The 17,532-nt window shown below is 40.6% G+C and overlaps 1 protein-coding gene across 9 annotated transcripts in view; it reads right to left on the minus strand.

Moving 5' to 3' along the window:
• Positions 1 to 17,532, minus strand: part of LOC125456780 (chondroitin sulfate N-acetylgalactosaminyltransferase 1-like) — a 263,481-nt gene that overhangs the window by 45,931 nt on the left and 200,018 nt on the right. For all 9 annotated transcript variants that reach the window (XM_048540207.2, XM_059653623.1, XM_059653552.1 and 6 more), the window contains one exon: positions 9,107 to 9,323. In XM_048540207.2, the coding sequence (XP_048396164.2) occupies positions 9,107 to 9,323 (217 nt within the window). The remainder of the gene's footprint in view (positions 1 to 9,106; positions 9,324 to 17,532) is intronic.

Here is a 17,532-nt window from a genome sequence, read left to right on the forward strand (position 1 = left end):
ACTGCCGCCAGAACATTAACCAAGGATTTGAGATTATAGATCGAGTGACATAACGACACCGCTGCCTCCTCTTCACTGGGCAATTCCGTATTGGCACATCATGAAAGATGATGCTGGCAGATTTTCTTTAATTCTTTTAACTGTACAAGACAAAATGATAAATAATCGATATATTCTGGAAACAAATAAATATCCACACCTCACAAATTGCTGGAAAAAGAAGTGGTGTTGTTCTATGCCTACCTACATATTGTATGGACCGTATATACCGTAGGTACATGACCGGCTCCCTGCCAGCAAGTTGCTCTCTCATGTGATGAGATGACACGCTGAGCTTTCTCAGGTTTTCAACTGAGCAATTATCCAGGAGATTTTAAGAATCCCTTCATTATAGTAAGGTTAGAAATCCTCTTGGCAACAACCTGTCACCTACACAGCTTGCAGTCCTTATGGAACACATATACTGGCATCAGCCATGCAGTAAGCAACTAAGTGAGACTGGGAGGAGGAAGGGGGGATGGGGTTAGGAGGTGTCTCTATTTAGTCCATGACTCTCAGCACTGCCCCGATCACATCTAAATTGCAAAAAACTGTTCAGTCAGGATTAATGATCAACCCACGGGAGCATAAAACCACCCTCCAGCAAAACCCATCTGAAGGGAATTATATATTTCCTCATTAAATATTTGCAGGCTTTATTTATTGCTTGGTTCCATTTACGGGCTTTATTTTTCACATAGCATCAAAAACACAAAATGAATTATAATCCTTAGCTCCAATGCTTCCAAACATGAAACGCTGTACACTATTGTAAAGATGAACTTAATTTTTTATATTAGATATCAAGGAGAATCTCGGGCATTTTCAAATAAATGGTGTCAATGTCTTCTAAATTTTGACCCACAGCTGGAAGAAAATATTTTTACTCAGCAAATCCTAGCCAGGATGGGAAATAACTTATTGCAAGTAAATATTGTAAAGTGAGATATAATGGTAGGCATCAGCATGAAATCAAAAACACAGCTCCAAAGTAATTAAACCAAAAGTCTTACAGAGCCAGTCATGAAAAGTGCTGGACACTGTCCTATTCTTTGCAGTGGCAGCTAAATAAATGAATCACTGCAAAGACAAATGAACAAATTAACCCATTCTGAGGAAGGGTCACCAGACCCGAAATGTTAACTCGGTTTTCTTGTTCACAGATGCCGCCAGACCTGGTCAGTTTTTCCAGTAGCTTTGTTTTTGTTAACAATGAGAGCAACCAGGAAGCTTTCCATTTATACTGCAGAGCTGCAGCTGTCTGAAGTAGCTCTACAATGCTGTCATCCCTTGATGGTCTCAAATCCATCCCATTAAGATTGTGGACAGAATTCAAACGACTTCGGGTAAACCAAGAAAGAAGATTGTGGACAATACTGCATTCAAGAAACCAGAGGAGGCTATCAGCCTTTGCTGCTATTCAATATCAAACCATGTTAGTCACCTTTGATCCATTTCTCTGCTCACTCTTACCGAGAAATATCCATTGCCCCCAGACTTGGATATCTAACACCCACAGCCTTTTGAAGGATAGCATTCTAAGTTTGTGGGAAAAGTACTCTCTGATTTCACTCCCAGCTGGTTACCCACATTTTGAAAATAAAGATAGAGATCCATTCTTCTGGATTCATCTATCAAAAGGAAATAATTTATCTTATCTACCTTATCAAATCCCTTCATAATTTTAAGCATTACAGTTAGATGTTCCTGCTGTGTTCCAAACTCCAGCTCGCATAACCTATGTTCAAAATTTACCATTTCAAAGGTTCCTTTAATTTGTTTCAGATCATTTTCATGACATTGTTCGTCCTAGTTGAAGAACACCTTTGATGTTGGTTACATTCTCTTCCAACCTCTTCTGTTAGGTACAAAAGCTTAAACACACACACCAACAGATTCAAGGACAGCTTCTTCCCTGCTGGTATTAGGCTTCTGAATGGACATCTCAAATTTCAAATTTAGTGTTGACCTCACTCTTTGTGCACCATCTCTACAGCTGTCACATTATATTCCGCACTGTTCTATTACCCTTATGCACTTTGTATGGTATGATCTGCCTGTACTGCACGCAAAACCAAACTTTTCACTGTATCTAGGTACATGTGACAATAGTAGATCAAATCAAATCAAATACTGGGCCCTGATAATAGCACTGACGGTGCTGCTGCTTCTGGCTATTTATATACCATCCCATATACAAAACACTTCCTGATGAGTCTTGTGTCCAGCATCGAGATCAATGACTCTTCATCTGTATTCAAGAAACCAACCAGTGGCCATGCATTGAACTATCCTCAGAATAAGCCAGAAGCTGCATAGAAAATTTAAATTGGTGAGTTTTGCAGGTGTGTAAGATAATCAAAGACTTATGACCATGCTCAATCTGTGTCTCAGTAAGATTGATCCCATGATGTTTTATAGAGGAAGGCAGAAGCAAAAAAAAACTATTCCCAGGCACTGGATGATACGGAAATTATTGAAAAAGTTGGGAAAATCACACTAGAATGGCAATGACCATTCAGCCATTGGGTTCACTCCATCATTCAACAACACCATGGCTGATCTGATAACCCTCAACTCCACTTTCTTGCCTTTAACCCAGAGCCTTCGATTTCCTGATGGGCCAACCAACTCAATTTTGAATAGGCTTAGGATGAGAGGGGAAAGAAAAGGGACCGAAAGGGTAACTTTTCACACAAAGAATGGCGCTGGTATGAAATGAGCCACCAGAGGTAGTGGTGGAGGCTGGTACAATTACAACAGCATTTAAAAGGCATCTACATGAGTAAGGGAACAGAAAGGGTTTAAGGGGAATATGGGCCAAATGGTGGCAAATGAAACTAGATAAATGTAGAATATCTGGTTAGCAGGGAGGAATTGGACCAAAGAATCTGTTTGCATGCTGTACTTCTCTATGACTCTATATTTAACAGACTCTGGGGTTAAAAAAAATCCACAGATTCAATATTCTCAAAAAAAGTGTTCCACATCCTTGTGCTAACCATTGGACTCCATAGATTATGCCCTCTTGTCCTAGACTCGCCCACAAGGGGAAACAACCTCTCTGCATTTATGCAGTCGAGCTCCAAAAGAACCTTATTATGTTTCAATAAAATCTCTTCTCATTCTCTGAAATGAGTACAAGCCAAACTTATTTAGCTTAATAAGAAAACCCCTCCTCAGCTAATCAATCTAGGGAACATTCTCTCGACTACCTCCAATGCAGTATATCTTTTCCTTAGATAAGAGGATCAAAATTCTCAGTATTCCAGGTGTCGTCTGATTTGTGCCATGTACAGTTTAAGCAAGACTTCCCTATTTTTATTATGTTATTTCCCATGTTGTGTTCCATCAGCTAAGATTTTGCCCATTCATTTAACTTGTCGAGATTCCCCTATTGACTCTTTGCGGCATCCTCAACAATAATCTGCCCACCTGTTTTTGTGTCATAACTCCATTTAGGTCAGCCAGTCTTGAGTCCTGGACCTTACAGCCCCCAGGGCTCAACACAAAGTTAAATGCTTCCACAGCACAACCAACTTCCTCCATGCTTGTTACCTACCTGTGCACTTAAAGTCCTGTTCTGTCTTGCTCTCAGCACAGCCAAGCCATTTTCTACCATTCACACTCCCTGTTAGCACCTGTTCAGCATTTACATCTCTCTTGGTTTCCTATCAACATAAGTAATGAGGCAGGTTTGGGAAGATAGCTTGAGAAATCTCATGATTCTTAACACTGCAAAACCCTCCAGGAAACTTGAAAAACTGGCACTTAGAGCCAATTTCTAGTGAAATTAATTCCTTTATATTTTCTTTGAAATTTTGTTTTAAGTTGGGTCTAACTCAAAAGGCTTAAATTTGATGCTACCGCCTTAGACACGGTTTTGTTATGCTACTCAACTGGCAACAGATACATTAGTAGTCTGGGAGAACAAGTTCGAGAATCATCAAGAAAACGAACAATGTTGCTGCTGGCTTGTTGCCGAAACAGCAACTGATTCACCAACATCCTACAGGGGGAGTAACTGGTCGCTTATTAGAATTTAGCTGAGAGACCAGCCCTCCTATGTCAAACGGGTGACTTTAATCGCCATCCAAAACAAACTAACAAGCCACTTAGTTGCAGCAAAGTACTGCAAAGAATCACTAATCACAGCAGCTTAAGGTGTCTACCATCACTTTCTCAGGATAAATAAGGAACAACAATAATTGTCGTCCTTATCCATGATGCTTATACACAGAGAACAAAATATGCACCAGCGGCCTGGATTGATTTTGCTCCTGTTCTATTTCTAAGTTTTTGTCCTGCTGAACCTAGTGACTCCAGAAGGAAACAGAAACTTAGAAAATGTTTTGAAAGCAGACAATGGCACTGGCATTGACACCAGGAAGCAGATGGATTCCAGCAAAAGCCCTTTGGCTTATGACACCATAGTTACATCTGTTCTGTTGTTTAGCTACTGAAACAGATTGTCTGAGCAGAGCTTGGAATTTACACTAGAGTTCAATGCCAATCATTATTTCATTACCAGTCAATTACAATTTACAATTACCACATTCTCAAAGCTTGATTCCCCAATGCCATGATGAAATTTGAACTCTTAATCTTGCAGGTCTAGCAATTTAACCATAACATCCAATAAGCAATTAACCTTTTACTCAATTTGCATATTCAGCCAGATTTTGAACTCCTATCTGCTTCTCATAGGGACTGCTCACTCTGCAACGCCCTCGTCCACTCTTCACTCCCCACCAACCTTTCCACCACACCCGGCACCTTTCCCTGCAACGCAAGAAGTACACTTGCCCCTATACCTCTCCTCTCACCTCTGTCCAAGCCCCAAACAATGCTTCTGAATCCAACAGAGATTCACCTGTATGGCTTCTAACTTGGTCTACTGCATCCATTGCTCTCAATGCAGTGTCCTCTCTCTCAGAGAGACCAAGCGCAGACTTGGTGACCAATTCGTGGAGCTTTTGCGCTCTGTACGCTCTGATCAACACCACCTTCCAGTTGCCAGCTAGTTCAACTCCCCCTCTTACTCCCTTGGTGACAACCCTATCTTAGGCTTCCTCCACTGTCAAACTGAGGCCACACGTAAACTGGAGGAACAACACCTTATATTCCGCCTTGGGGGCTTACAGCTCATTGCCCTCAACACAGAGCTCACTTGCTTCAAAATCTCCCCACCTCCAGCCTCATCCCATGTCCAGCCATCTCTCTCATCCCTATTTCCTTGATCTGACACATCCTGTCCACCTCCCTTCTCACCTTTCCTCTCCACCCTCCCCACCGATCAATCTCTACAACCCCCTGCCTGCACCTACCTAACATCATCTCACCTAGCTTTCCTCCAACCCCACCCCACCTCCATTTATTTCCGAGCTCCCTTCCCTGTTCCCAGTCTGGATGAAAGGCCCAGACCCGAAATGTCAACAATACTGCTACTTCAATGCTGTCTGACCTGCTGTGCTTCTCCAGCTCCACATTTTGTCAACTATGTTCACCACTGTTTCACATGAAACTTACAGCAATTCCTGTTTTCCACACAGGTATGGAATTAAATGTGGATTCTTTTTAAATTCAGTCATGTGATGAGGGTGTTGCTGGCTAGGCAGCATTTATGGCCCAGCCCTAATTGTCCAGAGGGCAGTTAAGAGTCAACCACGTCCTCGTGAGTCTGAAGTCACATGTAGTCCAGACCAGGTAAGTACAGTAGTTTCCTTCCCTAAAGGCCATTTGTGAGCCAGATGGGCTTTTCTGACAATTGACAACAGATTCATGGCCATCAATACTTCACCATTGGCTGGAAATTCCAAGTGACTCTCTTGGGATATGCATAAGTTGCTGTACAGAAATTTCCACAGAAAGTACTTAAAAAAATCACTCAAGCTGATGTATACTTGTATGCTTTACGCCACTTGACTGAAAAATAACAGTTTAGAAAACCTATGTTTTGTCAAATGAGGCATTTTTGGGTTTCTCATGGTTTATTAAGTCATAATTACTAAGCAACCTATCAGGCACTGAAAAACGAATTCTAAGCTTATCGGATATTAAAATTCTCCATCACATTAAAAAATTTCTCCATCATGATTTTACTATTTTTAAATGTTGGTTTACAATATTTCAAATCCTAACTTAATAAAATATGCAGGAGTCAATCTTTAATTCCTTTTTTGCAACATAATTAAAACAGAAAGGAAAATCAGTGCTTTATTTCCCTTCTTGGTTTTCTGCCTGTAAGAAGCTGTTATGTGTTGACCTGCTCATGCTAGATAATATTTCTGCTAGTCATCAACAGGAGAGCAGAAAAGGTGAAATCCGGTTTAGAGACATCACCAAATCTTTATCAGCAGTTTTCTTAGGGATCAAAATGGTAAGTGCCTTCACTTTGCTATTGACTGGAAATTCATTATCCCACTTTCTCCTACAAGGATAACCTATGTTTTGAATTTGACCCTTACCAATATTTAATCAGATAATACTGTAAATTAGTGGAGTCTCCAGGCATAAATTAGGTACTTGAATTTCAAATACGCTGTTCCAATTGTCCCAGAAGCTCCCTAACTTCTGCCTGAAGTTACAATCAAGTGCAAGTTGACAAAGTGGCGTATTATACAACTGTTGTATAATACAATAATACTGCGAACATGCAGAGCAACATTCACAGTAAATCTCATTCCACCTTGACTTTTCCGTTTCTGGAATAAAAGACAATCAAAATGTGACACTGTGTCCCTTGCAGGAGGTTAGACATCTTTTCTGTTCAAGTATTTTACTTGTGATGACTGAGAAGGTAGCCATGCTCACACTATGACTGTGCCTCTCAATATATCTTCTCAAAACCATCATGGGCTAATTGCCCTTTATGTCCTTTGGCAACCTGCTGGAATGGAAAACCATCAATTTGACCTCTGACTAGTTCTAAATTCTCCCTACCAGTGAATCTGTATAATGCTGCTTATGGTTGTTGACCCTGCCCTTACATGAATTGGAACTTGCTGATACCACAGGGTCTCATTGTGAAGCTTCAGTAGATGATATATCTGCCCATTCCTAGGTGCTCTTCCCTCCCATTAAGAGAGATTCCACCATTGCAAGGTGCAGAATGAGTAAAATCTCAAAAGAAAGGAAGTTCAGTATTTACACAACACCTTTCACAGCTGCAGTGTATTCCAAAATGCTTCAAATCATTTATGTAATTTTAAATGAGCAAACATTGTTCCGATAAAGTGCGTATAAGATATATCTATTGATTTCACTAAAATTTAAAACATAAAATAGGGGATGATGGAGTTGGTTACTTCTGTGAATGATTTTGTTTTCTTAAAAGAAATACAAGGTCAGAGAGTCCTTTCAAAGCAGTGACTAAATCAAGCATTTATTACAAGGCATGTGTCTAGAGATCTCTGTCATGTCAATGGAAAGATGTTTATATTGTTGACAGGTAGGTTAAACATGTAAGGCCATTAGCTTTGTTTTCAGTTCAGAAGATTTTAGAATGTAATTTTATTTAAAAATTCAGTTCAGAAGACGCTAGTGTTTAGTTTGGAAGCAACTTTATTTTCTCCATTAGGACAGGTGGAGGGCAGCTCAGGGACCAGTCACCTCAGAAGAAGGGTTTAATTAGTAAAACTTCTAAAGCAAGAGAAAGTTTGGTTAGAAATTTTCAGGTTATTAGAACCAACAAAGTTTAGGCTCTCAGATGTGTGACAAGTTCATGTTAGCAGAATTGGAAAGAACTTCTTAAGCTTGTCTTCACATTACACAGCAAAGGATCTACAAGAAGTAAATTAAACATAAATGCTAAGAAGAATTGAGATGGGGTGTAATTTCTCTGAATTTGAATCTCTGTAAACACTAATGTCAGGTAGCATATTAAAACTTTGTTGTTTTGTGTAATTAGATAATTTTAACTGTCCTCTATATTCAGATCATACAATCCCGACAGTGTGGAAGCAGGCCATTCAGCCTACACCAACCATCCGAAGAGCATCCCAACCAGACACATTCTACCCCTGTAATCCTACATTTTCCATGGCTAATCCACTTAACCTAAACATCCATGGACACTGGGCAATTTAGCCAATGCACCTAATCTGCACATCTTTGGACTGTGGGAAGAAATTAGAGCACGTGGGGGAAACCACGCAGACATGGGGAGAACATGCAAACTCCACACAGTCACCTGAGTGGAATCAAACCTGGGTCCTCTAGCATCACAAGGCAGCAGTGCTAACCACTAAGCCAAGTTTTTTTTTTGTTTTTCTTATTTTGTGCAATGGTTTTCTGTTCTGTTGTTAAAGACAATTGGTAGTCTTGTTTGAATATGTTTGAGTGACTACCACCATGTTAACTAGCTAAAAAATGTGTCAAGCCAGGTTACATGCTGGGATCTGACTTGTCCAAAAGAACCATCAGTGAGGATCATAATGCTGTTGCAGTCAGCAGCCAATGTGTGTACAGCAAAGCGTTACAAGGTCCAGATCTTGGTGGAAGGATAAACATTGGTCAGAAAATGAGGGGAGGACTTCCTTATTCACCTCCAAAAGGGTGCTGTGGGATCATTTATATCCACTCTGCAGGCAGGTGACTGTGCCACAACACCAGAAGAGCCAGCAAGATGCTGTAAAGGACAGGGAAATACCCAAAGCTTATAAAGACTTGGGGGTGAAGTCTAAGTCTAACTAGATGGGAGGGGGTTTGTGCAAGACTTCCTTTCCACTTTTTGGGTAACTCTGGGCAGAGTGTAGTATTTGGCTATTGGAGTGGCTGGCTCTTTTAAGGGTATGCCCTTCAATGTGTGGCCTCCACACCAAAACACAAACAGAGGTGAACATCTGATTTTATACTCTCTGTAAACTATTTCTGTATTGCTATTTCCACTAAATTATAAAGCAGGTGCATGCAATGAGGGAAAAATTAATCACTGAGCTCAGAACAGTACTAACTTTTTTTTGTTAGTTACTTATTCTAGAAGTGGGGACCTCTAGAAACCACTTCTTAATTTGAATGGTTTTAACAAAAGAGCTTATAAATTGATGATGAAAACTTAATACTGTACCTGAAATTGTGCATAAACTGTCGGAATTTATCAGCTCTTTTCGCCAGAGGCACTATGATATTAATCAGCATGTTGGATGTATCCACTTTTGCCTTTTTCACTTTTATGATGGGGCCAAAGGGACGAAATAAAACTAAGCGTTTGAACTCATGGGCTTGGTCTCCTTTGAAAGTCAGCTCATACAAAGTGCCTTTATCTTTCTCAGTGCGATAGATACCTGCAGAAATGACAAGAAATTGAACATGGTGTGTCAGCAATGGGACTCAAGAGAGAAAAGCGCACAGCAATCCTTCAGAAACAATTTGCTGGACTATCAACATGGTCAACTACAAGCAGCACAATGAGCGTCAAATCACTACCACCATTTCCAATGGTCGGGGAGCCCAGCAAAACGAGGCATAACCTTAAAGTTGGACATAGGCCATTCAGAGGTAATGACACAAAGCAATTGTTCACATTAAGGCCAATGGAAATCCCAATTCATGCCCGTCCCCCCAAAAAAACTGGGGAACCAAAAGATCAATCGAAAATTTCAATACTAAGATCAAAGGATTTTTTTTAATGGGAAGGGTATTAAAAATTGGGGAACCAATGTGGGAAGATTATCATGTGTTTTACCCCAAAACGAACTTGCATCAATCCATTCATTTCAATGCCAAGACTTCCTCATTCAACATCTGCATACACAGACCCTGTCTCAGTTCATCTGCACTGAGATTCTCATCCATGCCTTTGCTATTCCAACTGATTATTCCAATGTTGTCTTGATTGATCTCCCATCTTCCACTGTACCCAAAGTTGAGCTCATCCAAATCTCTGCTATCCCCATTCCTAATGTGCTAATTTCATCAAATCTATCCTCATAAATGAAGTTCCTAATCCCTGGAACCATCTTGTAAACCTTCTGTCCTGAAATCTCCTCTTGTGACTCAGGGCCAAAAATGATTTGTATTGGTAGTGCCCTTGTCAAACGCTTGGGGACATGTTGCTTTGCTCAGTCTGTTATATAAATGCAGGACCTGTTACATAAACGTTTATTGTTACTGCAGATGGAGTTAAGGCATGGAAAAGCTATGATTCAAGTGATCAAATCCTGCTCCCTATGGGACTCAGCATGACCTGCTCAAGACAGACAGTCACAACAAACATAGCCTCTCCTCCCATGAAAGATACAGCAATGAATTACAATCACCTTTAGGCTCGATATCATTCTGTATCAGAGATGCACCAGCCTCTCTGAACCAACATGACAACTTTGCAGCACAACTGACAAATGTTTGACAAGATAACTGGACAGAAAGATTGATAATAGTGGCCGTTTCTGTGGTCATAGGTAATGGAAAAACAGGTCACAGTGTAGCGCTAATCGTGAACTGAACCATAACAGTACTCAATTGAAATAGAGGGCAAATGATGAATTCAGAAAGAGAAATTTACTATCAGATTTTTTTTTAAACTGGTAGAAGTCAGAAGTCCGCAACTCTTTATAAGCTAATGTACAATTTCTAATTGCCAGTGTGTTTGAAAATTTGAATACCAGCTTCCAACTGAATGTTGCAAAGCATCAAAAAAACCACATCAGGGAAACAAGGGGACCAGTCAATGTCAAAACAAAGCAACATAAATCAATGTTGAACAGTAAATGCACTGATCTCCCAGTTTTAGCATGAAGGGGCAACAAATATTTGGATGCTAGTTACGTAGCATTACATTCAACATGCACTTCCCACAGCATGGGAGTGGAGCACATAAAATTTTCCATTATCAGAGTGTATCACTTCCCACACTACCTCTATTGGTATTCATCATGTGGGCATAGCTACTTACAAATCAGAATTATGGACAAAAAATAATAATACACGCACAGGAAGAGGCAGTCCAGCTGCCACCTATTTATATATTGCCTACACTACCGCAACTAAGTGTGACTTGTCTTGCTATTCCTCTATTGATGAGCCTCGCAGGTTAGGCTACCATAAGGTTCTGAGCAAGTTGTCTAAAGACTGCTCCCTTAGACTGTACTGTCTCCATGAACTTAATAGCCTTCCTCAAGGTCGCCGCTTTATTGAGAGGGTGTACTGTCTGACATTAAGAAGTTTTAAGAAACAATCTTATTTACACAATTACGATTCATACTAATCTCTAAAGCTCATGTTCCTTTGTATTCCCTCTCCTCAGAGACTCAGTTGCTTGTGACTGCCACATCTTCTCATGCATTATGTTATGAGGATCTACATTCTCATTAGACTGCTAAGTGAACACATGAAGTAAGAACAGGAGTAGGTCACTTGGCCCATCAAGCTTGTGCCAACATTCAAACAGCATCACGGTTGATCGGATTACGGCCTCAACTGCACTTCCCTGCTGCCTAGATAGCTTTTCTCTCCCTTGTAGCAGAGAGTCTCTCACTGCCTTGAAAATATTCAGTGGCTCGGCCTCCACCATTCTCTAGGAAAGTAAGTTCACAGAGTCACGACCCTCAGAGAAACATTCTCTTATCTCCATCCTTTAAATGGTGCCCTCTAGTTTCTAATCTCTCTCAATTAGGGAAAACATCCCTCCAGCATCCACATTGTCAAATACCCTCAAAGGTAAAACACTTAGCTGAACTGGGGCATGTTTGCTTTTATATTTAATCGTTAATTGCCAGCATGGTACTAACCATGAGATCAGAGAAACGTGTAGCATGAGTAATACGTTTATCAATAGAGGTCTTCAATCTGTGTAGAGACTGAGTAAATATAATGGCACTAATGCTGTTCGAGAATACATCACTACAGTACGTCAGGAATAGTTTTCTAGAGCAGAATGTTCAGGGCTACAGAACAGACTATTTCGGATCTAATGCTATATCACAAAGAGGCGTAATTAATAATCTTGCTCTAAAAGCAACTTTAGGGATAAGTAGAGATAACAAGGTGTAGAGCTGGATGAAAACAGCAGGCCAAGCAGCATCAGAGGAGCAGGAAAGCTGACATTTCAAGACCCTTCTTCAGACCCTTCATTTCTGAAAAAGGTTATAAGCCTGAAACGTCAGCTTTCCTGCTCCTCTGATGCTGTTTGGCTTGCTGTGTTCATCCAGCTCTACACCTTGTTATCTCAGATTCTCCAGCATCTTCAGTTCCTACTATCTCTGAAATAAACTTAGAGATAAGTAACCGTTCTGACAGAATTTTGACCAAATAGTCTTTTCTACTGAGGAATCCACAAGAAATCTGACAGAATTAGAAATCTAAGGAACACAGGAGAATGAGGATTTGAAGGAAATCAGGAATAGGAAGAAGGATGTAGTGGAGGATTAAATGGGGCTGGAAGAAGAGGAAGCTGTGGAGATTATTGATGCATTCAGGATCACCTTCCAAAATTCCTATGATTCTGGAATAGGAATGATAGGAAAAAGGCTAGAATCCATTATAATGAATGTGATAAATGGTAACATGGATAATAATGATCTGATCGGGCATTGTCAACATGGATTTTGAAAGTGAAGCTGGCATTTGATTAATTTGGAGGTTTTTTGAGGACAGTATGTGGAACATGTACAAGCTGGATGGGTTGCATCTGAACTGGAATGGATCTAATGTCCTTGCTGGGAGGATTCCTTCTGTACTGTTTTTCAACTGATCTGGCAGGGAGTTGGGGCACAGTGTAGACGTAGGTCCAATTAGATATAAAGGAATACCAGGACTGTCCAGCGGGGGAAAAGACATGGAACGATATGGCCCTTGGGAGTTCCAGAAAGCTAAACTGTATCCATTTTAAGGAGCTTGATTGGGAACATGGTATTGTTGCAGTCATTAAGACATAGTTGAAGGAAGGGCAGGACTGGCAGTTCAACATTGCAGGATATAGAAGCTTCAGGCACCATTGTTGGTGGGATGCGAGAGAGATGGGACATTGCATAATTGATAAAGGAAATCATCAGTGCAGTAATGAGGAAGGATGTTCTAGAAGGTTCTTCAAAGTGAGGCCACCTGGATAGAAGTTATACAGATATAAAAAAAGGCAATTACTTTGCTGGGATTATACTACAGGCCTCCCAATAGTCAGAAACAGACAGAAGAGCAGATATATCGGCAAATCACAAAGGTGGGAGAAAAACAGGGTCAGAGTTGTTGGGGATTTCATCTTTGCTAACGTTAACTAGGATCCTCCTAGTGTGAAGTTGTTAATTTCAAAGTGCATCCAAGACAGCATTTTGTGCCAGATTTATATAGATTGTCCAACTGGAGATGGGATAGCACTGGATCAAATCCTAGACAATGAAGCTAATCAAGTGGTTGAAGTGTCAGTGGGCAAGCATTTTAGGGACAATAACTGTAATGTCATTATGGAAGGGATAAAGATAGTGCATAAATTGGATTTCAAAATTAAGGGAAAGCCAATTTCAATATTATTAGACAGGATCTGGCAAACAAACTGAGAGCAGCTCCCTGAAGATAAGTCTACATTTGGGAAGTGGAAATCTTTCATAAGTAGCACATACAGGAACATTCTAGTCCTCAATTCTCAAAGAGTTAAAGGGCAAACACAGCAAGTCTCAGGAATCTGGATGTCAAGGGATATTAAGAGTTCAATAAAGAAGGAAGCATATGTCAGGGATAATGGGAACTGCAGATGCTGGAGAATTCCAAGATAATAAAATGTGAGGCTGGATGAACACAGCCGGCCAAGCAGCATCTCAGGAAGACAAAAGCTGACGTTTCGGGCCTAGACCCTTCATCAGAGAGCTCTGATGAAGGGTCTAGGCCCGAAACGTCAGCTTTTGTGCTCCTGAGATGCTGCTTGGCCTGCTGTGTTCATCCAGCCTCACATTTTATTAGCATAGGTCAGGCACAGCATATTAAAAAACAGGGGAAGCCCTTCAAGAGTATACATTGCAAGGGTTTGTTTAAAAAAAATAAATTCAGAGGGCAAACAGAGGCCATGAAATGTCATTGACTGATAAGATGAGGAAAACCCCAAGGTATTTAATAAGCATATTAAAAGTAAAAGGATTACCAAGAAATCAGTAGGGCCTATCAGAGACCAAAGCAAAATCTGTGCATAAGCCAGAGGATGTGGATGAGGTCTTAAAATAATATTTTTCATCTGTATTCACAAAGGAGAAAGGGCTGCCAGGGATTTCATTTGGGATGGCAAAGTTCTAGCACATGTTAAGAGTAATGAGAAAGAGGCATGGGATGTTTTAAAGGGCATAAAGGTAAGATTTATCCCAGGCTGCCATGGGATGAAGGAAAGAGATTACCGGCATCCTGGCGGGGACTTCACTGGCCACAAGTGAAGTGCCAGGTGACTGCATGATAGTTAATGTTGCTCCTTTGTTGAAGGGCAGCAGGGAAAGGCCAAATAATTACAAACCAGTTAATCTAACATCAGTAGTTGGGAAAATATTGGAAATAATCTGAAGGACAGGATTAATCTTAAGGATTGACAGGGATTTATCAGCAGTAGTCAGCATGTATTTGTTCGAGAGAGATCCTGTCTGACTAATTTAATTGAATTTTGTAAGGATGGCTTAATATATTCATGAGGGCGGCGCTGTTGATGTGGTTTAATTGGATGTCAGTCAGGTTGCTTACAATGTCCCACATGGAAGGCTGGTCCAAAAGGTAAGGGTCCATGGGATCCAAGGCAAGTTGGCAAAGTGGATCTAAAATTGGCTTACAAATAGTACCAAATGATGACGGTAGAGGTTTGCTTTTGTGATTGGAAGCAAGTGATCAGCGGTGGACCATATGGGTCGGTGCTAAGACCCCTGCTATTTGTTATGTACATTAATGACTTGGATGTGAAACCAGGAGGTAGAATTAGTAAATTTACAGATGGCTCAAAATTTGGTGGTGTTGTTGCTCGTGAGGAGGATGGTCTCAGGCTACAGGTCGATATTGATCAGCTGTTAAATCGGAAACAGAACAGCAGATGAAGTTTAATCCTGTTAAGTGTGAGTGATGTGTTTTGGGAGTTCTAACAAGGGAAGGATGTACACACTGAGTACTGAGGAGCAAAGCGACTTTAGTGTACAAGTCCATAGATCTGTGAATGTGTCAGTACAGGAAGGCAGGGTGGTAAAGGTGGCTTACGGGATGTTTGCCTTTGTTAGCCAGGATGGAGAATATAGTAGCAAGGAAGTCTTGTTGCATTTTAATAAAACATTGGTTACATGGAATACTGTGTGCAGTTATGGTCGCCACACCATCAGAACGATGTGATTGCACTGGGGAGAGTGTACAGGGGATTCACCAGAATGAACACAGCAGGCCAAGCAGCATCAGTGGAGCAGGAAGGCTGATGTTTTGGGCCTAGACCTTAGTAGGAACTGCAGATGCTGGAGAATCTGAGATAACAAGGTGTGGAGCTGGATGAACACAGCAGGCCAAGCAGCATCAGTGCAGCTGGAAGGCTGACAAAGGGTCTAGGCCCAAAACGTCAGCCTTCTTGCTCCTCTGATGCTGCTTGGCCTGCTGTGTTCATCCAGCTCTCCACCTGGTGATCTCAGATTCTCCAGCATCTGCAGTTCCTACTAAGGTCTAGGCCCAAAACATCAGCCTTCCTGCTCCACTGATGCTGCTTGGCCTGCTGTGTTCATCCAGCTCTCCACCTGGTGATCTCAGATTCCCCAGCATCTGCAGTTCCTACCATCTCCAGATTCACCAGAACGTTGCCTTGGATGAAAAGTCGCAGTTTTGAGGAAAAGCTGGAAAGCCCAAGTTTGTCTCCCTTGGAGTAGGAGTTGAGGAGGAGATCTGATTGAGGTACACAGAATTATGAGGGGCACAGACAGGGTAGATCATGAGAAACATTTCCCCATGGCAGGCATGTGTAAGGCCAGAGGACATAAGTTTAAGATGAGGAGAAAGTGTTTGAGAGAAGATCTGAGAAAAATCCTTTTTTCACCCAGATGATGATCAAAATATTGAACATGCCTGAAATGATGGTGGAGGTAGATACTTGGGCAATATTTAAGTAGCATTTGATGAGTGCTTCAGGCCATAATATGCTATGAATCAAGGGCGAGTAAATGGGGTCGGTATGGTTTGGTGTTTATTGTTTGCCAGAGACATGGTAGGTCGGAGGGCCTGCTTCCATGTTGTGTGACTCCTTGACTAATTAATAAAGTAGTTTCAGTGGACATAATGTATTTGGATTTTCAGAATGTATTTACAAATACTATGTATTTTTGTTTTCTATTTTTTGAACTGTCCGCTAGAAAAAGGAAGATACGTGTTAAACCAAGGAGACTGTGTTTTAGTTTTAAAAAAATTGTTTACTGGAGCACATTGTGAGTTGTATACACAATTTCCTATTGAAGTGAGAGTAAAGGCAGACAGAACAAAACCGATGAGTTCTGAAATAAGGGATTTCTGCAAATAATGTTTTGATTGGCTCATCAGATGATCTTGGTTGGTGTGAGGGCAGTGCAACCGAGATACTTAGCCGGCCAAGAGAAAGAATCAGACGTCTCTTTTCCTCTCTCCTGTTTGGAGATGTGTCAGAAAGGTTCCCCACAGCAACTAACTTGTTTCTGATCACCTATCTCTGTGAGCTGCCTTCCCTGCAAATTCCCTGTTAAAGGAGGAATAAAGTGCCTTTAATGACATTGGAAGGAGAAACTCTCAACCAGTGAAGGAAAGGCTGAACATCGATGTGCAACTAATCTTGTCAACATCAAAGAATTGAAAGAAAACAACTCTAAAATTGTGCTCTGGATTGGTGCTGTTCAGCTATCTTTCCCTGAATTTTGTTTTCTTTCTCCACCCTTTAAATCCACATCTAGTCTGTCTTGTGTCTATATATGAAGGAAGGAATATAAGAAGTGATAGAGTTTATTATGGAGTTATAAGTTAACAATTCATATTCCCTTTTGGCCATTGGATAAAGACGTTCCCAACCTCACCCTCCCCAACCCCACAATGTTTAATTATTTCATTGTTAAATGTATGAACCTGATGTGATTGTTTTTTTTAAAACAGAGCATTGTCAGGTATATTGGTAATGTTATCTGGTTCAATTGAATTTTTCACATTTGTGATGAGTCCAGATTTTCGAGCAGATTTCCAGTGGGTTTTGGCACTTTTGAATTGATAAGTTTAATCTTAAGTAAATTCAGTTATTTTTATTGATAGTTGATCAAGCACTGAAACAGCAGATTAATAAGTAGAATAAAAGCAAGTGGAATAGGAAGTAATATATTGCATGGATTAAGAATTGGTCAACAGGCAAGAAACAGACAAAATGAATAAATGGGTTATTCTTGAGGTGACAAGCTGTGACACTTAAATGCCCACAAGGATCAGTACCTAAGCCATATGGTTCTCAACATATAAGGATGTTTTATTTTTATTTTGTTTTACAAGCATTTAAATAAATAAAACATTTCCAAGTTTGTAGATAATAAAGCTCAGTGCAAATCTACGCTGCGAGAA

Source organism: Stegostoma tigrinum, chromosome 1 (assembly GCF_030684315.1).
Source record: "Stegostoma tigrinum isolate sSteTig4 chromosome 1, sSteTig4.hap1, whole genome shotgun sequence".
Lineage (NCBI taxonomy): Eukaryota > Metazoa > Chordata > Chondrichthyes > Orectolobiformes > Stegostomatidae > Stegostoma > Stegostoma tigrinum.